General features: G+C 42.3%; 1 protein-coding gene across 1 annotated transcript; it reads left to right on the top strand.

Moving 5' to 3' along the window:
* Nucleotides 1–8,477: 8,477 nt before the first annotated feature.
* Nucleotides 8,478–22,628, top strand: LOC149305530 (cytochrome P450 2D20-like). Its single transcript, XM_089477554.1, has 9 exons — nt 8,478–8,678; nt 14,345–14,507; nt 15,347–15,499; nt 16,145–16,305; nt 16,555–16,728; nt 17,732–17,873; nt 17,979–18,166; nt 21,876–22,017; nt 22,450–22,628. The coding sequence occupies exons 1-9, from the start codon at nt 8,478–8,480 to the stop codon at nt 22,626–22,628; spliced, it is 1,503 nt and encodes a 500-aa protein (XP_089333680.1).
* Nucleotides 22,629–23,313: the final 685 nt, after the last annotated feature.

Raw genomic sequence — 23,313 nt, 5'->3', positions numbered from 1 at the left:
TAAACCCCTGACTTCAACCTTAAGGTAACCAATCGTTAAGCTTGTTTGTTGTTTTGGTGATTTGTTAATTTTGACCTTGGCTAGTATTTGACCTCACTTGACCACTGCCTGCCCTGTCCTCTGCTGTTTTGGACTTTGTACCTCACTTCCGATCTGGTTGGATCCTAACCTTGTGTCTTCTCCTGAGTCTGACCTGGCACCTGATGTATGCTCTGCTTGTATCCTCTCCTCGTTCTGTCCCTTTGTGTTCAGTCTGTTAACCTGTTCTATCATGCTAATGGTTTTGGTGGGTGCAGCTATGTCCTGGCGCCCGTGGAGTACTCTGGGCTGCAACCCTAGAGGAAAAGAGGTCCTGACTTCACATAGAGGGTCCAGCAGGACTTGTCATAACATTGTGCTGATTTTTTGGTACTTTTTAATTTTTAGCCCTTGGCTTACTTTATGTATAAGTTTTAGAAGGGTTTTTTGCTTTAAATATTACTTTTGGAATAAATAGTACATTTTCTTTTAATGATTTGTTTTGTGCACGTCTTTTTTGTTTGCTATATATTTCTTGTTGGGGTTACCTTTGGAGTGTTTACTGTATAGGCTATTAGAGTTTGTAGCTAGTATGTGTCTCTTGCAGGTTATGTAATTTGTCCCACTCTGTTAACCCTGCCTCTTCCTGATCATTGTCTATACCATGTTCTGCAGAAGCTCCGTTCTTCACCACAGAATGGGCAGATTTGCCATGTGTTTTCTACAAAAACTGCTTTCTACTCAGTTTCCATGCAGTAGGATGATCAATGAGAGGGCTCAATGGTGTCATCACAAATAATTTTATTTTTACATAAAAAATGTGAACAAAAACATTTTCAACATAATCGTATCAGACACACATAATCAAATATATATTTTATACTAATAACCCCAGTGTCACTATGAACTACCACAGACAAGCAAGTTTCATGTGATTAATCTGTTTACAGTCCGTTATATAAAATGGTTGTTATTTCCAGAAGCTTGTTGGATCAGCTCTGAAAGCTCTAAACATCTGATTCTGTGCTGGACAAAACACGTTTAATTCCAAAGTCTGAAGCTGTCAGATGCCAGCTGCACATAAAGATCTTTGTTTTAGTGATCTATGAATGAATCTCTGTCCCGGTGCTTCAGCCGCAAGATATGTTGATTGTGTGTTTATTTGTTAAATAGTGCTACATCAGCAGATATTTGATGGCTATGAAAGTACATTTTATTAAGAACAAAAATGGACAAATATTACTATCCTGTATGTGAGACAGGGCCAACCACTGAATAAGTTATGAGATTTTCACAGAACAAAAGAGTGAGGACAAGACTGAGTGAATGCCTCTTAGCTGCTGTCAAATTCTGTATTTCTATGTTTTTGAATTTGCGACTTGGAACATTTTGTCCAACCTACATGACTTTCCCTTTCAAACTTCCCTCAACTGCCAAGTCCCAGTAAATAACCTCTTTTAATTAAAACTCAAAACTATTTCAGCAACTGGTAAAAAAGTACAAGCTATAACAAGCTTCACTAAATCAACTTAATCACATATTGAATGCTTTGTTTTTCATTGCTGGTTAGTCATTTTTGGGTTTTCTGACTAGATCCTCCCATAAATAGTGATATTCAACCTGGGGCAGGTCCAAACAGAGCTGTACCTTGGCATAGGCCGACTAGGCCAGAACTTTATAGGGGGTGGTATAAAAAGCACCCTCATTGCCTGTTTGGACACCCCTACCCAAAGCCGGCCCTTACGTGGGTCCCAGGGGTTAATTCTGGATAGAGTTGTGGTAAAAGAGAAGTATTTGGGCACAAAGATGGCACTGTATGAATGGCACAAATCGTGTGTGCTGTCACAAATATTATGCTCACATCATGGACTGACAACAAACTAATTCAAGCATCCAATTTGAGCATCTTGTAGCATAGTTGACATGGATGAATGATCTCGGTGAAAATGGTTGAATTTACACTCTTCGTTATTTTAATTAAGATTATTATCTCTTATCGTTATAGATAAAACATGTGAAATTATGCACAAAACAACAAAATATACAAGGAGGTACTTGATATCCTTGCCTAATATACAGAAGAAGTGGAACTCAAAGAGGAAAAGGTGGAGCCTAATAAGGAGGGGTGGGGAAAAAAGAGAAGGGTGGAGATTACAGATGAAGAGCTGTGGCCTTGGTAGGAAAGGGTAATTAAGATTAGAGAGCGTGTGGGTTTAGTCAGGTCTAGGGATGCACAAAATCTAAATACAACACTGAGTAGAAAACAGATTTAGCCTTTAGCCCACAACAACTAGGCTTGCACCCTGCTGGTAAAAAAGAAAGAAAGAAAGAAAAAATAAGGAAAGTGAGAGCGAAAAAGAAGAATGAAGAGATAAGTGAATATATGATGGGGACAGAGAAAACCAGGTATGAGAAAAAAAGCTGGAGAGACCAAGAAAGAGGAAGACAAAACAAAAACAGAGTGCGGTGACTGGATGGAATGGGCAAGATATTATGGGCGTGAGGGTGCGATGGCTGGTAGGGTTGCCGCCGGCCAGAAAGAAGAGAGAAACCCTAACGAAAGGAGACAGGAAGCCCACTGGCCGGGTTGACGGGTATGGAGGCCCACTGGCAGGGCTGGCGGCAGAAAGCCCACTGGCAGGGCTGACGGGTACGGAGGCCCACTGGCAGGGCTGACGGGTACGGAGGCCCCCTGGCAGGGCTGACGGGTACGGAGGCCCCCTGGCAGGGCTGACGGGTACGGAGGCCCACTGGCAGGGCTGACGGGTACGGAGGCCCACTGGCAGGGCTGACGGGTACAGAGGCCCACTGGCAGGGCTGACGGGTACAGAGGCCCACTGGCAGGGCTGACGGGTACAGAGGCCCACTGGCAGGGCTGACGGGTACAGAGGCCCACTGGCAGGGCTGACGGCAGGTACAGGCAGGTAGCTCAGGTACAGGCAGGTAGCTCAGGTACAGGCAGGTACCTCAGGTACAGGCAGGTAGCTCAGGTACAGGCAGGTAGCTCAGGTACAGGCAGGTAGCTCAGGTACAAGGCCAAAGCAGAGCGGTCATAACACTACAATGCAAAGGCCCTGACTGCAGGGCTGGGCAGGCTTATAAAGGCTGAGATAATTAGATAGCAAGGAGCACCTGGACATGATAATCAGCCAGAGAGGTCCTGAGTGGCAAGGGCAGCCACTAGTGGTTGACAACGGGAATGAGCCACACAAAGTAAGAACAAGTCCAGCCAGCGAAGGGTGAAAACGTGACACACTGTCAGGGAGTATTTGTACCGAGTACCCTCAAGCGCAATCTCGTAGGGGTATGTAACATTGAGTTTCTCCGCCCCTTTTGTAGCTCCACCCTTACAGTACCACAATCATGGCCGGTATCTCCCCTCACAGCCCTCTCTCTGCAGCCTCTTGTGCTTGCCCAGGATCCAATCGATATTAAAGATTGCCCTGCGTGTAGCAAATTAAATTATATATATATACCGTATTTGCTTGATTATAAGACAAGGTTTTTTTTTAGAGCAAATGCTCTGAAAAACATCCGTCTAATATTCGTGGTTGTCTTATAATCAGACGTCAAATAGAGGTCTGACTACAAGACTAGATCCAGATCCCCCGCAGTGCTCCAGGGGACCTGGATCCTCCTCTCCAGCAGCCGGTGGAGGTCTGTGCGATGCACGCAGACAACCTCCGCTACTGCCAGCACTCTGGGGCTTCTATAACGGAGCGCCGGCACCACATGACCTTCCGGTGCTCGATCATAGAAGCCCTGGCGGAAGTACCGGCCAGCAGCAGTGGAGGTTGTCTGCACACATCGCACAGACCTCCACCGGCTGCCCCCACTAGACACCAGGGAGTCTGACGCACGAGGGACAAGTCTAGGGATGCATCGGTAAGTCGGGGCATGTGCAGGGTAAGAGTGGCATGGGAGGTATAATGGTTTTCTGGAGGCAGAGTGGCATGTGCGGGGTAAGACTGGCATGGGGGTATAATGGTTTTCTGGAGGCAGAGTGGCATATAGGGGGTGTATAAGGAATATCTGGGGGGCAGAGGGGCATATAGGGGGTTAAAACGCATGGCAGGGTGGCATATAGGGGGTGTAAAAGGAATATCTGGTGGGCAGAGTGGCATATAGGGGGGTGTAAGGCATATAGGGGGGGTATAAGGCATATCTGGGGGCAGATGTGCATAACTGGAGGCAGAGTGGCAAATAAAAGGAAATAAAAAGTTTTTATTAAATATGAAAAAATAGTTTACATGTGAATTAATATTTACTAGTAAAACTTTTTTCCTATAGGCTTTTTCTTTTTTTCCTAAATTAATATTCAAATTGTGGGGGGTCGTCTTATAATTGAGCAAATATGGTATATATATATATATATATATATATATATATATAGTAGAGTAGAGGTTGTAGCCGTATTAGTCCAGTAGTGTCAATATCAAAAAACAGATGGAATAAGTATCTTGTGATAATACCTTTTTTATTTTGACTAACAGAATTTTGGAATGACAAGCTTTCGGGAGCTCTTCTCCCTTTCTCAAGTCTAAAACATTTCTGAGCAAAACGACACATAGAATTCAATGTTGTGTGGCAGGGGAGGGGGGCTTACTACCCAGATCTGATAAGAGAGGGTGAGATGTTGTAAAAGTATGTGTCCCTCCAGAGGGTCATAAATGTTCTGAGTGGGGAATTTTGAAGGGGGGGTTTAGCACTGCTGAAGATAAATTGACAAAAAAAAAAAAAAAATACCATAAGATGCTAGTGCTCACATACAGGGAATAGGAGTGCAGTGATGAATATAGGGATGGGAATGTATATGTCTACACATGTTGTCATATATACAGGTACATATAGATGAACATGGTGCACTAAAAGTACAGTACATATAGCAGGTGGGGGGTTATGTAAAACCTGTGTAGTGGGATAGGAGACCCAAATCGACATTGAGTCCTCTATTCTTGCTGTTGAATAGTTGAATCATTCTGACTTCAAATGTTTGTCTTTCTTTGGTATTACTGAAGTCCCCTTTCAGTACTTTGATTTTTAGGTCCTTGATAGAATGGTCATTTTGGGTGAAGTGGTGTCCCACAGGGGTGCAGTAGGAATTTTCCTTGTGATGTTTAATGGAATGTCTGTGCATGTTCATTCTGCCATTTAGTTGCTGGCTGGTTTCTCCAATGTAGCATCCTAGGTCACATTTCGTGCATTGTATCATATACACTACATTGCTGGATGTGCAGGTATATGATCCTTTAATACTGTAGGTCTTGCTGTTGTGGGTGGCTATGTTGTCTGTGCATATATGTTGGCACAGTTTGCAGCGGGGCCTTTTGCACGGTGTGGTCCCTTTTTCTTTATTCATTCTGTCAGTGGGTAGTTTCCGGTTAATTAATTTTTGTTGCAGGTTTGGGGGTTGTCTGAAGGCCAAAATGGGGGTTTCAGGGAAGATGTTTTTTAGTGTCTCATCTTCTGCTAGCATAGGCTGTAGGTCTTTGATGACTTTCCGGATTTCTTCAAGCGCTCTACACGTGTACCACTTGTAGTCACCTATAACCCAGCGCTTGAAGAAATCCGGAAAGTCATCAAAGACATACAGCCTATGCTAGCAGAAGACCCCCATTTTGGCCTTCAGACAACCCCCAAACCTGCAACAAAAATTAATTAACCGGAAACTACCCACTGACAGAATGAATAAAGAAAAAGGGACCACACCGTGCAAAAGGCCCCGCTGCAAACTGTGCCAACATATATGCACAGACAACATAGCCACCCACAACAGCAAGACCTACAGTATTAAAGGATCATATACCTGCATATCTAGCAATGTAGTGTATATGATACAATGCACTAAATGTGACCTAGGATGCTACATTGGAGAAACCAGCCAGCAACTAAATGGCAGAATGAACATGCACAGACATTCCATTAAACATCACAAGGAAAATTCCTACTGCACCCCTGTGGGACACCACTTCACCCAAAATGACCATTCTATCAAGGACCTAAAAATCAAAGTACTGAAAGGGGACTTCAGTAATACCAAAGAAAGACAAACATTTGAAGTCAGAATGATTCAACTATTCAACAGCAAGAATAGAGGACTCAATGTCGATTTGGGTCTCCTATCCCACTACACAGGTTTTACATAACCCCCCACCTGCTATATGTACTGTACTTTTAATGCACCATGTTCATCTATATGTACCTGTATATATGACAACATGTGTAGACATATACATTCCCATCCCTATATTCATCACTGCACTCCTATTCCCTGTATGTGAGCACTAGCATCTTATGGTATTTTTTTTTTATTTTTATTTTTTTGTCAATTTATCTTCAGCAGTGCTAAACCCCCCCTTCAAAATTCCCCACTCAGAACATTTATGACCCTCTGGAGGGACACATACTTTTACAACATCTCACCCTCTCTTATCAGATCTGGGTAGTAAGCCCCCCTCCCCTGCCACACAACATTGAATTCTATGTGTCGTTTTGCTCAGAAATGTTTTAGACTTGAGAAAGGGAGAAGAGCTCCCGAAAGCTTGTCATTCCAAAATTCTGTTAGTCCAAATAAAAAAGGTATTATCACAAGATACTTATTCCATCTGTTTTTTGATATATATATATATATATATATATATATATATATATATATATATATACACACACACATACATATGATCTAGTCAGTAAATAGTAAATACTATTATGTTTTTTACTTGCTTTAAGTTAAATTGCAGTGAAGCTTTCATGCTTTACAACATTGTGCTCTTGACACACCAAAGACATTCCAAGTCAGAGTGGTAGCTAGCTCCTTTTGCACCTGAGGCAAGAATGGAAAATTGTGCCCCACAGCTATTTTTTTTAGAGGTTAGTTTATTTACACTGCCCTTACACACCGCCTTTACACACACATGCTGCCTTTACACACACCTGCCCATTAACATGCATACACTGCCCTTACACACACCTGCCCATAAACACACACATACACTGCCCTTACACACACCTGCCCATAAACACACATATACACAACCCTGCCTTTACACACACATATACACACACACCAGCTTACAAACATACAAATACTTATAATGCTCTTACACACACACACACACACTGCCAATACACATACACTGCCCATACATACCAGCTTACAAACACACACACATATATATACATACACTGCCTTTATACGCACCTGCCCATTAACACGCATATACACATACACTACCCTTTCACACATGTGCCCATAAAGAAACATATACACAGCCCATACACACATATACACAGCCCTTACACCCCTTTCTCCCCATCTCTTACTTTTCTTATCTTCCATCATCTTCTAGCCTCCATCCTGTCATGGGAGTGCAAGGTCTGTGACCCCAGGCTTCTGCTTTAGTGCTCCCTCATAACTATGCGCCAGCTATTGATGCAGAGCGCCGGGGTGACGTCATATCCCGGCGCTCTGCAAGATGTACCGGCACGTAGTGATTAGGGAGCAGGAAGCCGAGATCTGAAGTGACAGACCTCGTGCTCCCTAATGTTGGGCTGGTTAGAGGGGGATTGTGATCTTCCCAACCAGCCCGGCTCATCGAGCAGGCATTGCCCACGGGGGCGCCTGATGAGCAGGGCTGGTTGGGTAGAGCACAATCGTGCAGCTGCCTCAGCAACTCCCATGAATACCGACCTAGGGGAGGAGGTCTCTTTGCTCGCCCCCTCCCCTATAGGGGCATGAGGGGCTCCAAAAAGTGGAACCAGCAGGAGAGCATGGGTAGCACTAGACAGGGCTACTAACTACCACCTGGAAAAAGCCCAGCAATAAGCTACCATACCTGATTCCTCCAGGCCACACACCCCCACTGCCAGGACTAACTCATTTAGGAGACTAGTTTATGCGCACATTGCTGTGGACACCATCACTCTTATGGGGGACTGGTGGATTCAAGGATGGACAACCTCACCTCACCTGAAGAGAGGAAACCAATGTGTACCCTGCGGGTGTCTCGTTGCTGATTGGTTCCTTGTTCTTCCTATGGGAAGTTAATGTTAATAACACACTAGTTAACTGGTTTTAATATAAAGGGCCAATCATGGACAATTTTCCCCATCAGGTGGGGGGTTCTATTCCAGCTGCTCGAGTACAGGCATGGTGCGTAGACGAGTGAATGGATTCGTTGGACTGGACGGCCATTGCTTTCATTAATAAAGAACAAGCAGACAATCTGCTTGCAGACCTCAGCGCGCCAATAAGACGATTCTTAATGCTTGTAACGTTTAGCGTCTGCTATGTAAATATTTACATGAAGTGATAAAAGGAAAACTCCCGACCTTACTGTGTATAAAGTATCAGGCGGCTGGGCTCTGTAATTCTGACCAATCAAGGCTCGGGGAATCTGTGCTTACGACAGACAACCGATGTAGATACGGCGAAGTTTGGGAGAGGCCCCGTCTAAGCCATGGAGCCTCTCTCCGCGTCACTGATGTCCCTCTGGAACGGCTGTCTCATAGGACTGGCTTTGCTATGTCTGGCGCTGGTGTTTGATTTTGTGAAGAACAGGAGAAGAGGAGCCCGTTACCCCCCGGGCCCGGTCCCGCTGCCCTTTGTTGGGAATTTGCTTAGTTTGGATTTCAACCGATTTCCGGACAGTCTGGTAAAGGTAGGATAAAATCCCCGTGTATCGCCTCATGTACAAAGCGACTTTAAAAAAAAAAAAGGGAAAAGTACTGTTTTTGGTGAGCCCCGCCACCCGGGAGGCTGCGCCCGCTCCCCCTGCTAAGCCGCAGGCATGAGGCAGGCGCCCAACGGGCGTCACGTAACATACGTTACGTGGCCCCTCTATAGTAGTAGTCTGTCCAGCGGCAGGTGTGTGCGCTAGACGGTCACTATGTTTGTACAGTGTTATAGTCATTAAGGTTAAAAGTTTGGGGTCACTTTTGGGGACATTTCTAGCTGAAACATTATTGCAAAAGGGTTTTCTAACAATCAGACTTTTAACCTTAAACTTGGATTAGTGAACACAACGTGCCATTGGAACACAGGAGTGATAAAGGAGTGATGGGAGTGATAAAGGGCCATTGGAACACAGGAGTGATGGGAGTGATAAAGGGCCTCTGAACACCTATAAATATATTCCATTAAAAATCAGCCATTTCCAGCTACAGTAGTCATTTACAACATTAACACCACCTGTGCTGGATTTCTCATCCATGTCATGTTATTTAATGGGAGAAAATGATTTCCTTTCAAACACAAGGAACTTTCTAAGTGATCTCAAACTTTGAATCTGTAGTTTGTGTGTATGTGTGTCCTTACATTACACATACAGGACACACTGGAGAAGTTTGGAAAAGCAGATGTCTTGAGAACTAAATTCTTCTCGTAGTGTAATACAGAAAAAAAATACTGTACTAAAGGTTTTTAAGCATGTTTCTGTCTGAAATCGGTCTCTATGAAAGCAGATGAAAAGTAAACCTGAAGGGTGGTGTTTGCTATACAAGAGCCACCTTCCATCACTGAAAGTGACCCAAAATTCTTTCTATATGATTTGTGGCTATTTTATTGTCTATTGCCATAGAGATAACACATCATTTAGGGGGTCTGTCCCATGTCACTTATATAGTCTGAACATGTCCAAAAGAGGGACGCTAGAGAAATATGGTAGGTATATGCATTAAAGAACACTGCAGGGCCATGTGCAGGGAATTCTGATGTGTCAGCCACCACACACACACACACACACACACACACACACACACACACACAGCTACATAGTCACACAACCCATGCTTTACCACACACCACTCTCCGCTACCACACACATCACACTCGGCCATACAGATCACATTGCTACATGCACCACTCTCAGATTCCATATTTACCCTCTGCATCGCCGTTCTTACTGATGAGACATCAAATCCTGGTGCTCCATTCTTAAGGGTAGCGAGACACAGTAGGGAACTATGGAGAAATCCTGTGACTTGGCACAAGACTCCATCCCCAGGGTTAATGACCTGGTTGGGGAGATGAGTGATCTCCCTTTTAACTGGCCTATTGAAGAGGGCCATCAGGCTCCCTGCTGAGCAGGCCCTAGTCAGTCTATGCCACTTCTCACCTCCACACAAATAACACTTTACCACACAAATCGGGTTACCATAAACACGAATGTCACATAAACCATGCGCTACCAAATGCATCGGTCTCGGCCTGTCAGGTCAGTGTTCTGCGTGCTGCCGCAATAGCACACATCCAGTTCCTGCTGTCTGCTTTTTTTATCTATCTTTACCCGTTTCGTAAACACACTGGTTCTGTTTTAGTTTCGGTGTTCTGTTTTTTTATTTTAGGGTTAGTGTTAGGACCTTCCTGGTGTGAAGTGGTGACAAGCTTACATCTCATGTCCATCCAGTAAACTAAACCTTCACAAGTTTGCATTGGTGACAGGTCCTAGAACTAGCCTGTATGTTTCATCTGTATCTTTGTTTTGCCTAATGCTTGCCTATAATCTCTGTCCTCTGCTCCTGTTTGCCGCGCCTGCTTGTTACCTGGATCTGCCTATGTACCTGTACCACCAGACCAAACCAGACACAGATCCTGCAGGTGTGGTTTGCCTATTTCTTTGGCTCTCACACATACAAACCATTCTCACCTGCACCCACCGCACTTTACCACACACTACTCCCAACTACACAGATCACACTTTACCAAATACAGCACTTTCAGACACATTATGTTTTAGTTTAATATGGAATAAAAAAGGGATTCCATATTCCTTAAAAGGGATGATGTTAGAGGCAAGTTAAGTTACATTTTATACTGTGATAATGTTCATAGATTCAGGGACCTTAGCATAGTCCTCCAAGTCAAAGTCATCTTTTTCAATAGTTTTATTACGCCGTTAAATTGTGCATATACAAGATTAAGTAAAAATTAAACAAAAACCCAGCCAGAGCACAAACTAAACAGTCCACCTGTTTGATATCGGGTGGCTAAATCCATTTGCCGGCAAAACAAAGCAAATTTAGCGCTCTCTGTCTAATGTATCCCTCTGTCTAAGTCTGTCACTTCTAGTCCTGTCATACCCTTTGAATATATGTATCTGAATAAATTCTCAGCGCTATATAAATTTATAATAATGTAAGACCGCAATTGAAGATAGCAAAGTTCCTTCAAATGCAGCTCTCCCCTCCCAGCTACCTGGAGAGGTATGCGAGACACTGACCTTTACCTGCTCTAACCTTTTTAAACCAATTTCTTTAATTGGCTTAGAATGTGGCTAATTAACCCCTTCAGTACCGGGACGTACCTGGTACTTCCTGGTTAACAGTCACCGGTAGACCGGGACGTACCAGGTACGTCTCCTCCAAAAAACGCCCCCACATCACCACAATCGCGGTGATCGTGGGGGCGCTGCTGCTGCTGTCTGCCCAGGAGTCCTGGGCAGACAGCACAGCCTGTCTAAGCCCGCCCCCAAGCCCACGATCACTCCCACGGAGTGATTCTCTAGGCAGAAACTGCGATTGCAGAAAAATCTGCAATCGCGGTTTCAGCTGCCACAGGCAGCTTCAGGGAAGGAGGGGGGGGGGGTATTGAATGGGTCACCACACAAGTGTGGGGACCTGATCCAACACCCCCCTGCTGCCTGATCGCTCCATGAGAGCGTCAGTGCAGCGTTAACCCCTTCAATGCCGCGATCGCGGCATTGAAGGGGTTAATTCCCGTTTTTTTAGGGGGTTCTGCTGCTGGTGGTCTGCCTGGAAGCCCAGGCAGACCAGCAACAGCAAAAACGAGCCCCCAGAAGTCCTCTGATCAGTCCTGTAGGACTGATCAGAGAGACTCCTCCCCTACAATCTCCAGTCTATTGGAGATTGTGTCCCAGCTGCCAGAGGCAGCTTCAGGGACAGGGAGACAGGGTTCTTTGGTCTCCACATGAGTGTGGAGACCAGACCTCCCCCACCCCCACCCTTCCTCAGTTAACCCCTACCCCCCTCTTCCTCAATTAACCCCTTCAATGCTGCGATTGTGTATGACCCCCATCGCAGCATTGCAGGGGTTAATATTAGTCCCCACAAGCTTGTGGGGACTAAATATCAATCAATGCTGTGCTTCAATGGAGCATCAGCATTGAAAGAGTTAAAAAAAAATAATGTAAAAAATAATAATAATAATTAAAAATTTTTTTTTCAAAATAAATACATTAAAAAAAAATAAAATAGTAATAATAATAAAAAAAAAATAACAGCACTGACCTGAAAGTCCAGGGTGCTTCCAGGTCAAATGCTGGGCTGATCAGATCACTCCTGGCCAATAGGAGTGATCGGATCATTATGGCAGCCCACGGATGACCCTGCTCTACAAAGAGAGAGGGGTCATCTAGGGTAATTATGAAAAAACACAAATTATTAATAAATGAAAAAATCATAATTATTACCTGATCACTTGTCGGTGACATTTTAAGTCGCTGATTATTGATCGGTCTCCCTGATTGATGTCAGCGGCCTAAACCTGTCACTTACAAGTAATCTGATGAAAAAAAATATTTAAAAAAATGTAAATGCACATGTTCCAGTTTTGCCCTCATAGCTTCCTCAAAAAATACATGAACCATGCATGTGAGGCCTTGTTGGAACCGGGGGGGTGTTGGTGAACAAAATGTGGTGTTTTTTTTCCAGTGTTACACATATGCTGTGCAAGAAATAAATTGCAACATTGAAATGTATGCGTTAAAAACGCAATAAAATAATTTCCCTGTGAAGTTTGGCAGACATCAGTGAAGAAATGGCTGTCTGAAAACTGTCAAAACTACCCTAGTTGAACACCTTGACTCGTCTACTGTTCATAAATATATACTTTTATGGGGTAATTTACAGTGGGGGGGCTTCCAAAATGTCCCAAATGGGATATGGGCCCAGGAAACCAATTTCTGAAAACTTGCGCATGTTCCAGTTATGGCCTCATGGCTTCCTCAAAAAATGCATGAACCATGCATGTGAGGCCGTGTTGGAACCGGGGGGTGTTGGTGAACAAAATGTGGTGCTTTCTTCCACTGTTGCACATATGCGGTGCAAGAAATAAATTTTAACATTGAAATGTATTTGTTAAAAACGCAATAAAATAAATTTTCCGTGAACTTTGGCAGACATCAGTGAAGAAAAGGCTAGCTGAAAACTGTCAAAACTACCCTAGTTGAACACCTTGACTTGTCTACTGTTCATAAATATATACTTTTATGGGGTAATTTACAGCAGGGGGCTTCCAAAATGTCCCAAATGGGATATGGGCCCAGGAAACCAATTTCTGAAAATTCCAAATGTGAAAACGAAAATGCGCATGTTCCAGTTTTGCCCTCATAGCTTCCTCAAAAAATGCATGAGCCATGCATGTGAGGCCTTGTTGGAACTGGGGGATGTTGGTGAACACAATTTGGTGTTTTGTTCTGCAGTTGCACATATTCTATACAAAATATAATATAAAATCTAAAGCAACATTGCAACATATGCAAAAAAACCCCCAAAAATATAAAAATACCTCAAAATTTGGCAGCAATTGGCGATAAAATCCCTGTTTGAAAAGTGTCAAAATGACCCTAGTTGTACACCTTGACTTATCTACTTTTCATAAACATATAATTTTGGGGGGATAATCAGTATTTGTGACAACTATTGCAGTTATTAGACTACCATGCCAAATTTGAAAAAAATTACATTTCAAAAACGTGATGCATGCCTTGCAATATTTGCCCTATACTGGTCAAAATAGATAAAAATCCTGGCCATGTTGGGTGGTTTCCAAATCAGGACAAGTTAATGAATATATTTGGGATAATTTTTTCCCATTGGTTTAATGTGTGTACAATTTGTATGTATACAAAACTGTAAAAAAATGCGTTTTTTTTCATTTTTTCCCCACTTTTTCCAGTTTTTTTCAAACAAAACAATGTACTACCCAGCTTACTATGGTTTCAAATGAAAGCCCTACTTGTGCTGAAAAAAACAATATATGATTTGTGTGGGTGCACCAATTGATAAGAGAGAAATTACAGTTGAAGAAAGACATGGCAAAAACACAAAAACGGCTCCGGTCCTTTAGCGACACCCTAGCTTAAAAATCCCGGTCCTGAAGGGGTTAATACTACCTGACCTGCGTTATATGGATGTGTACCCTGGTGGGAAATGTTGTTTTCTGGGTGAGACCTTGTAGAGGATACAAACTATTTAGTAATCTAGGTCTTAATCACCCTCCATCAATAACCAATTCCCTTACACTGCTAAAACATGAACATTTGAATAATTAACACAATAAAACAAATTTTTTTTTTTGTTATTGCAGTTGAGAAGAAAATATGGGAATATATTCAGTTTGCAGATGTTTTCAGAGAAGGTTGTGGTATTAAATAACTACGACACTATTAAAGAGGCGCTTATCACCAAATCAGAGGATACATCTGATAGACCCCCAACTCCTATTTTTGATCATCTTGGATTTAATAATGGTAAGTTTTAAGCCGTACGAAACCTAAACTACACAGTTAGTTTACATTCTTGATCATTAAAAACTCCATAGGCATTAGGCTTAGCTGTACTCATTGGCAACATGGTCCACTTTCCCAGAGCACCCAATTTTTAAGACTCCAGTCCTCATGCTCAGCTGCTGCCGCCTCCATTACTGCGCTTATCTTTCTCAGTAATGTTTAACAAAAAAATTCCAACAGCAAAGTGACTGATGATGTCATCTGACCCAAGATCCAGGTGTATAATTATCTGTGATTAGACACATCACATTACCTAACAGGTTGTACATTACAAGTGCAATATGAATAGTCTACACAGTCCTAGCCTTTAAACGTTTCACTTTTGCTGCCAAACATACATCTCGCCCAAGCAGAAGATGACAAAACAGTGCAACAATAGGTGGCTTTAAATGCAGATTTTCAAGATTTCTTGGTAGATATAATGCACAAAAAAGACTCTACATGCCCAATATTTGTATTAAAGCAGATATTTTAACATTTTCTCCAGGCACATGTGATACAAACCTTTAGAGACCAAAGAATTGTTTTGAATTCTCAAGAGATATAATGCTTTGTTATCCTTAAAACCTTTTTAATTTTTGAACATTTTCCATGAAGAACGTTTTCTATAATAATTGGTAACTATTACGATTTATGTGGAAGAAGCACAGCTAGAAAGAGTCTCTGCTGATGCCGGGGCAAAATGACAACGGTGTACACCCTTCGCTCCAGAAATTCATCACAAAAGTGGCAACTAAACTTCAATAAAAAAGGAGACCAAAATGCTCTATTTGTGGCTGTATTTTATTGCTTCCATCCAGGCATTGTTTTTAGTAACTACACTCAACATTGGAAAGCACGGCGAAGGTTTGCCCTACACACGCTCAGGGATTTCGGCGTGGGGAAGAAGCCTATTGAAGAACGAGTGAGAGAGGAAGCTGGTTATCTCTGCTCTGCTTTCCAAGCCAAAGAAGGTGAGACAAAAAGAAAAAAATGTGGTTTATGTATAACGAGTAATTGTAATGCAGTTTAAAATGTGGCTGCCTTCTATTTGCAACCAATGGAATGGTGCTATTGATGGTTATGGCCACTTGTCAGCTAGAACCAGTTTTTATACGTAATCTCAATAATGCCTTTGTTGGTTGAAATACATGTAGTAAGAAATGTCTTGACGTGTTTTCAATGAAGTGATTGCTTAAGTTTCAGGATTGATTAACAGTGGGGCAAATAGGCAGTTCCCCAAGTGGCAAGGAGCCCCCACTTGCTGCAGTGTAATTTATGTATTTGCATAAATACAGTACTAGTTGTGCTGGGTAATGTTGGAGTCCACTTGGTGCATGGATCCTCTCTCCTGCAGCAGGAGTATTTCAGAGACACAGAAGGACTCCGTTACGGGAGTATGATCAGTTGTGGCTACTTCTACTTACTGGTATCCGAGTCTGTTTGGAGCTTTCCATTCCCAGGCTGAATTGAGCTATGAATGTCTGTGAATGAGTACTTGTAGAAGGGAAATGGTTTTACTTTGAACAGATTTCCATAAACACCAGATACTTATAAAGTGTCATCACGCCATCATTTTAGTGGGGTATATCACTCCTAATGCTGTTGACTATCCCCAGGACATGCTTTCGACCCACATCTCCTGCTTAATAATGCTGTGAGCAATGTTATCTGTTCCATTATTTTCGGGGATCGCTTCGATTACAATGATAAAACATTCCAGAGGATAATTTACCTGTTAAAAGAGATGTTTCAACTGGAGACTGGACTCATGCCTCAGGTGACGTATGGAAACCTTCTTTGATTTATGTATATTTTTTTGCCCCATGGTAGTGATGTAGAATTTGATGGCAGATAAGAACCATTCGGTCCATATAGTCTGCCCGTTTTTTCCTGAGCTTCAGGATAGCCATACGCCTCTGAATTTGTTTCTACCACTTTTGGTGGAAGGCTGTTCCGTTTATCTACAGCCCCCTAAGTAAAATAAAACTTGATATCTTGCTAGTTTTCAATGTGTTTATTCTTTCAGGTGTATAAAGTTTTCCCTTGGCTTCTGAACACGCCCGGGCCTCACCAAAAGCTCTTCACTGTTCAAAAAATGTATATGGACTCCATAAGTGGTATCATCAAGAAACACAAGGAAACATGGGATCCAGCTGTCAAAAGGGACTTAATTGATGCATTTTTGGAGGAAATGGAAAAAGTATGTGAAAGTATTATATTTACACATTTTGCAATACAGGAATACGACTGCAGCTCCAAAATGTTCTCACAATGGAACTTCATATATTTTTTGCTCATTTCTTTATCAGTAACCGGCTGTTCCTGAAACTCTAAAACGCATTCATATTGCTACAGCCATTTTTAAAGTTAAATATGAACGCCAATAATGAACCTTTACATGACAATATTTTACAGTTTTCTGTTCCTGTAAAACATACCTCTGCCTATTTTGACATTTAGTGTAATAGAAAATTTAAGAACAGAATAACGCTACTAAAGTAGATCAATATGGAATGGTACCGAAATAATTTGGTTTCTCTGATTTTAATCAAATGTAGGGAAATAGATTAAATAAACTGTACAAAGTTAACCGAAATTTGCAGGTCATGTAAACAAGCAATAAACTATAACTATATATATTAAACTGTATTACTTTAAATTCATAAGTAATATAATTAACTAAAACAGTAGTAACGTCATTTACACAAATAATCTGTTATAGGGATAATTCCACCTTAATGTAAAGTTATGTTTTATTTGTGAATTCAGATTGAAAAGTGAACTTCCCCAAAACAATGGAAAAAGAGATCAAAAATTGTCGGCCAACTTCTTTTTTTATCCCTTTTTTTTATTGGCAATTGATAAACCTCTTTAGGCCCGGGGTTTTCATAACGACCATACTTCTATACTGTGGGTGCCAAAGCTGTAAAATGACCTAATTTATGTTTTCCTGATTTAATACCCTACGCACTAGTACCTACAGGAAGGGAATGCCCAATCTCGTGCGTGTAGCAGCGGGGAGATGTCCCTGCAGCTACAACTAAGCCAGGAGGTACCGGTACGTCCTAAATGGCATTCTGGCACAGGTTTTAGGGACGTTCCGATACGTCCTTAGGGGACTGATTGGGTTAATATATGTTTAAATAAAATGAAATCCTAGTACTTAGTGTTTGCAATTAAATTTTGTCTCTTTGTCCGGCCAGACTAAAGGTGACCCCCAAAGTAGTTTCAATGACGTTTCACTCCTTTCAACAATTTCTGATCTTTTTATTGGTGGGACAGAAACTACCTCCAACACACTGCGATGGGCCCTCTTGATGATGCTTCTCCATCCTCATATCCAGAGTAAGTTTTCACATGGTCTAGATTTTGCCTATAAATCGATCTCATTCAAGTATGCCAAAATCTAGTTTTATTATATTAACAGTATCATGTTTTAATGTTATGTAGATCGCATTCACAAAGAAATAGACCAAGTGATTGGCCCTGATAAAATACCCACAATGGAAGATCATTTGAATATGCACTACACTAATGCTGTTGTCCATGAAGTCCAGCGGTATGGAAATATATTGCCAACAGCTATTTTCCATATGACACAAGCAGACACCAAAATAAAAGGCTTTGATATACCCAAGGTATGAGAGAATGGATTCAAAGGATGCATTTTGTAATACATTTCATAAGTATCTAAGGGGGAAGTGCATCATGTGGGACAAGGCAACAGTGTTTTTTTTTTTTTAAGTATTGAAGCAAGAAAAAGCGCCAACAATTTACACAGCGATTCTTGCCATGCCCCTTGAATATACCGTATTGGCTCGGATATAGGCCGCCCCCTTGTATAGGCCGCACCCTAAAAGTTTGGTGCTTTTTTAAAGATATTTAGAGATATGCTGCCACTCTCCCCCCCCGAGATATGCTGCCACTCTGTCCCCCCCGAGATATGCTGCCACTCTGTCCCCCCCCGAGATATGCTGCCACTGTCCTCCTCTTCCTCCCCCCGAGATATGCTGCCACTCTGCCCCCCCCCCGACCTACCAGAGCAGACTCCCGGGTGTCTTGCGGGGCCGGCGGGGGACATCTACGCAATACACGTATACAACGGAAGTTGTATACCCGTATTGCATAGGTGTCCCCCGCCGGCCCTGCAAGACACCCGGGAGTCTGCTCTGGTAAGTCTTGGGGGCAGAGGTAAAACGCATCGTGCGGACGTTCACCACTTCCGGTGAACGTCTGCACGATGCGCTTAGACAGTCTCCCGTGCCAGCACTCCCCCCGTGGAAAGTGCTGGCAGGGGAGGCTGTCTGAGCGTATCGGAGAGTAGGATGCAGGTCCCCGTCACCACTGCGGGGGATCTGTATCCTAACCCTGCTGCCTGCCCGGCGCCTGGAACTGCATGTCCCGGGCGTCGGACGCTAGCCCCCGAATATAGGCCGCACCCCCACTTTAAAGACTTAAAGTGGGGGGGAAAAGTGCGGCCTATATTCGAGCCAATACGGTATGTATTGTAAGACTAGAATTGACAAGACACACCGATACATAAGGTGGAGAGAGAGCCCTGCTTGCAACCTTACAATCTTGAGGTGAGGGCAACCATACGGAACATAGAAAGGTGAGAGGTAGTGTGGGGGTTGTATCAGTGACAGGGAAGTTCTGGCAACATAATATACATATATTGTACAAATGTTTGTAATTTATTTTTGAATATAGAGAAACTGGAAGTTTTTACCGTTAACCAACATTTTGTTTTCAACAACGTGTTGAGGTTTGTGGAAACAGTTGGTTTGGAGCAGGGCTGGTATTTGAAAGTGAAATCTTCACCCCATGTATGGAGAGGGTAACAAGATTAATAAGATGAGAGAAACCAAGGTAGCTTTGAAATGCACTATGTTTGGATGCGGTGGCAGAAAGCATTGTGGAGGGTTTTCAACCTGATCATGTTTTGGTAAGAAAGTTTTTGAGCCAGGGTTTAGTGTCACTGCCCATGGAGCCCTGAAGGATTATTTTCACACTCCTGGGTAAAACTGGCATGTGCTTAAAATGTGTTTTATTTTTTTGGCCACTCTTTGGAGAGAATAGAACTCATTAAACCTTTTTATTGCTCATTTGTGGCTACAATTAATTTGCTTCTTTTAAAGCATTACTATCTATGGTTAAAAAAAGGAAAACTTTGAAAGTAATAAAAAAATTTACAATGCAGTTTTGTGTACTTAAATGCAAATGCATTTCCATGGAAGTCTTAACTTGTCTTAACTCAGAATGAAATAGAAGTTATGTAGAGATCCACCAGGTTTTTGGTCCATTCATTTTCTACTCAATTCAGGGGGGTTGCTACTTGCTGTGGCACATTCAATGTCTACCTACCTTCTCCTCCACTCGGCTTCTCTGGTACCCCGCTTGTCCCAGCTCTCTGCATCGTTATTTGCACCCAGGATTCAGTGACCCTAAGGCTGGCTTTGTGTGTTTTAGGGCTGAAACAACTAATCGATGAAATCGATAATAATCGATAATGAAAATCGTTGTCAACGATTTTCATTATCGATTAATCGAATCGATTTTTATCGATTTATAAAAATGATAATCCAACCTCAAACAGAGATCGGATTATAACACTAGAATCCAGATCCCCCGCAACACTGCAGGGGACCTGGATTCCCCTCACTGTCGGCCGGTCTCTTACTTCCGTCTCTCTCCCCCTCCCATACACCCCTCGGACTCCTCCCCCCCTCCCATACATCACTCTGCCTCTCTACCCGGCTCCGTTACTGACTTCATAGAAGCCTCAGCGTAAGTGAAAGGCAGTAACGGAGGCTGTCTGTGCGCATCGTTTAGACCCCCACCGGCTGACAGAGGATCATCCTCTCTGTCAGCCGGTGGGGGTTTGCATCGCACAGACAGCCTCCGTTACTCACCTTCACTTACGCTGAGGCTTCTATGAAGCTGCAGTGAAAGTTCCTGTCAGTAACGGAGCCGGGTAGAGAGGCAGAGCGGTGTATGGGAGGGGGGAGGAGTCAAAGGGGTGTATGGGAGCCACCCTCCCATACACCACTCTGGCTCCTCCCCCTCCCATACGGCACTCTGCCTCTCTACCCGGCTCCCTGGTGTCTTGTGAACCTCCGTGGCTGACAGGAGGCAGAGTGGAGTATGGGAGGGGGGAGGGGGCAAAGTGGTATATGGGAGGGGGAGGAGGCAAAGTGATGTATGGGAGGGGGGAGAAAGGCAGAGTGGAGTATGGGAGGGGGGAGGAGCCAAAGTGATGTATAGGAGGGGGAGGAGCCAGAGTGGTGTATGGGAGGGGGAGGAGCCAGAGTGGTGTATGGGTGAGTTATAGTGGTGTATGGGGGGTATTATGAATTTCAGGGCATATAGGGGGTATTAGGCATATCAGGGGGGCATAAAACATATCTGGGGGTAAAAGGTATATCAGGGGGCTCGGTTGCATATCACTGGCATATAAGAGGTATAATGCATATATGGGGGCAGAGTGGCAAGCTGGGGGTCAGATGTGCATAACCGGGGGCAGTTTGGTAAATAAAAAGAATTTAAACAAGGCTTTTTTTCTCATAGTTTTTATTAAATATGAAAAATAGTTAACATATTAATTAATATTTACTAATAACTTTGTATTAAAACCTAGTTTGAGAAACACTGTGTTTGGGTTCTTGTAGCTTTCATTATTGTCAGTAAAATAAGAAGGTGAATAGCGAGAAGCCATTGTGATAAAGAGATGAAAGTGTAAATTGTACGTTTTTTATTACATTATTTTAAATTGAAAAAAAATTAAAAATTTTTTATCCGATTAATCGATTCATCGAAAAAATAATCGGCCAACTAATCGATTATTAAAATAATCGTTAGTTGCAGCCCTAGTGTGTTTCATAATGTTAGCCCAACATCTGATGACTCAGTATCAGACTGTCTAATAGCATCCATGCAAATCATTCTTCACATGTTACTTCTGTGGACATCTCTCCTCATCTTTCTCTGCCGCCCCCCCCCATTCGTCCATGGCACTTTTTCTTTCTTTCTGTTCTAGTTTTGTCAAACACCTTGAACGTTTGTATTGTATGCAGCACTGTGTCAATCAAGGTAGTTGTGGTCTATAAGGTTTGTGTGAAAATGTATTAATTGTAGAACCCAACTGAATCACTGAAGATCCCCATTTTCCATCAATTTCATTAGTGGTCTCAGTCTAGAATCCACAGTCACATGAGTCAGGGAGGTAAATCTCTAACCATGCATTTATTCCTCCACCGGTACACAAATTAAGGTTTACAAGGCTTGATGAATCAAGCCCAAGTTCACTGATACAGGCAAAAAAATAAACATATTTTATTTTCCCTGCAGGGAACAACAATCATACCCAACTTGACATCTGTTTTAAAGGATGAAGACATTTGGGAGAAGCCATATCAGTTTTATCCAGAGCATTTTCTCGATGCACAAGGACATTTTTTTAAAAGAGACGAGTTCATTCCATTCTCTGCAGGTATAGTAAATATTTAATCATGGCGTAAAATGATGGACACTTAGGGAGTCAATGTTGTTGTGATAAACACTGGGTACACTAAAGGAAAAAATTACAGCTAAACATGAGCACCGAAAAATTGTTAGTAGCCTTGATGACAAAAGGTTTAAAAAAAAAAAAAACACAGCCTGGTCTTTAAGAGGTTAAACCTTCACCTCCGGTTCAGCTTTGCCTTTGGATGGACTGGTTTCCGATATTGATTATTGTGTTCTGGCTTTATACCTGTTTATCCTGACCCAGCTTGACCTGGTCTGTTTTTCCTCCGGTGAACCGACCTTGGTGTACCGACCTTGTTTTTAAGGGTATTGCTGAATATCATTTGTCACAACCTTCTGTGTTGTAAAAAAAGTAAGTGGGAAGCAATGTCAAATCTTCCTATCTTCTGTCCAACAGGTCGGCGTATATGTCTTGGGGAGCAATTAGCCAGAATGGAGCTATTCATCATCTTTACGTCTCTTCTCCAAAAGTTTGAATTCTACATTCCACCAAAACAGCCTCCACCTCGGGATGACCCAAAGTATATGTTTAATTTTACCCCACAGCCATTCCAAGTCTGTGCTAAAGTGCGCTAAAACCCGAGAAAGGTGATCACAACAATATCAATTCACTTTTATTTTTCCTTCAAATTTGCTTTGATGCGTTGTAAAAAAAATACAGTTAATACAACAAATAGTTTGAAGCTACATACTTTTGTAAAACCATAAGATGGATATTGTCACGACAAAACCTAATGATGGAATTGTGTGGGTTCTATTGTACAGATATCCCTAAAATATTTTTCACTGTACACTTGTGTGAAAACATGCTTTCTGTATCTAGATATTGCAGTAGGGAATAACATTTAAATTTTCTTAAATAAGAAACACCTTTATAATTTTCACATTTATGAACATATTAAAGATTATAATCTTAGTATTGGAAAATTATTTATAATCATGGAAATGCCAGTAATAGGTAGTGAGAGCTACAATTTAATGGTCTCTTACTGTGAATGATCCCAGCAGCATTTGAGTCCATGCTATATGAGATGATGTGTAACAGGATCCTGCATGTTGAGTCTATTCACTAAAGAGGGAGTTTGCATGAGAACGTTTAAATTGCCTGATCTCACTCTGCAGAACAGAAGCCAAACCCCAGTGAGATTCTCATGCAAGATAGGCTGACCTAGCCCTGTACAATGCATTGTCAAATCAGTGAGGTTACATAAATGGGGTCAAATCCACTTGACCATATGCTATCTTGAAATATAAAATTGTA

The sequence above is a fragment of the Sceloporus occidentalis genome, unplaced genomic scaffold (genome assembly GCF_023333645.1).
Source record: "Sceloporus occidentalis isolate IW3139 unplaced genomic scaffold, rSceOcc1.0.p SCAF_11, whole genome shotgun sequence".
NCBI classification, from domain to species: domain Eukaryota; kingdom Metazoa; phylum Chordata; class Lepidosauria; order Squamata; family Phrynosomatidae; genus Sceloporus; species Sceloporus occidentalis.
The sequence above is the reverse complement of the archived record's forward strand: the minus strand, read 5'-3'. Positions and strand labels throughout refer to the sequence as shown.

Bases quoted from the DNA above. Each gene is read 5' to 3' on its own strand.
- LOC149305530 (XM_089477554.1), top strand. From the start codon at position 8,478: ATGGAGCCTCTCTCCGCGTCACTGATGTCCCTCTGGAACGGCTGTCTC. The intron at 14,508-15,346 runs GTAAGTTTTAAG...GCTTCCATCCAG, and splicing joins TCATCTTGGATTTAATAATG to GCATTGTTTTTAGTAACTAC. The intron at 15,500-16,144 runs GTGAGACAAAAA...GACTATCCCCAG, and splicing joins TGCTTTCCAAGCCAAAGAAG to GACATGCTTTCGACCCACAT.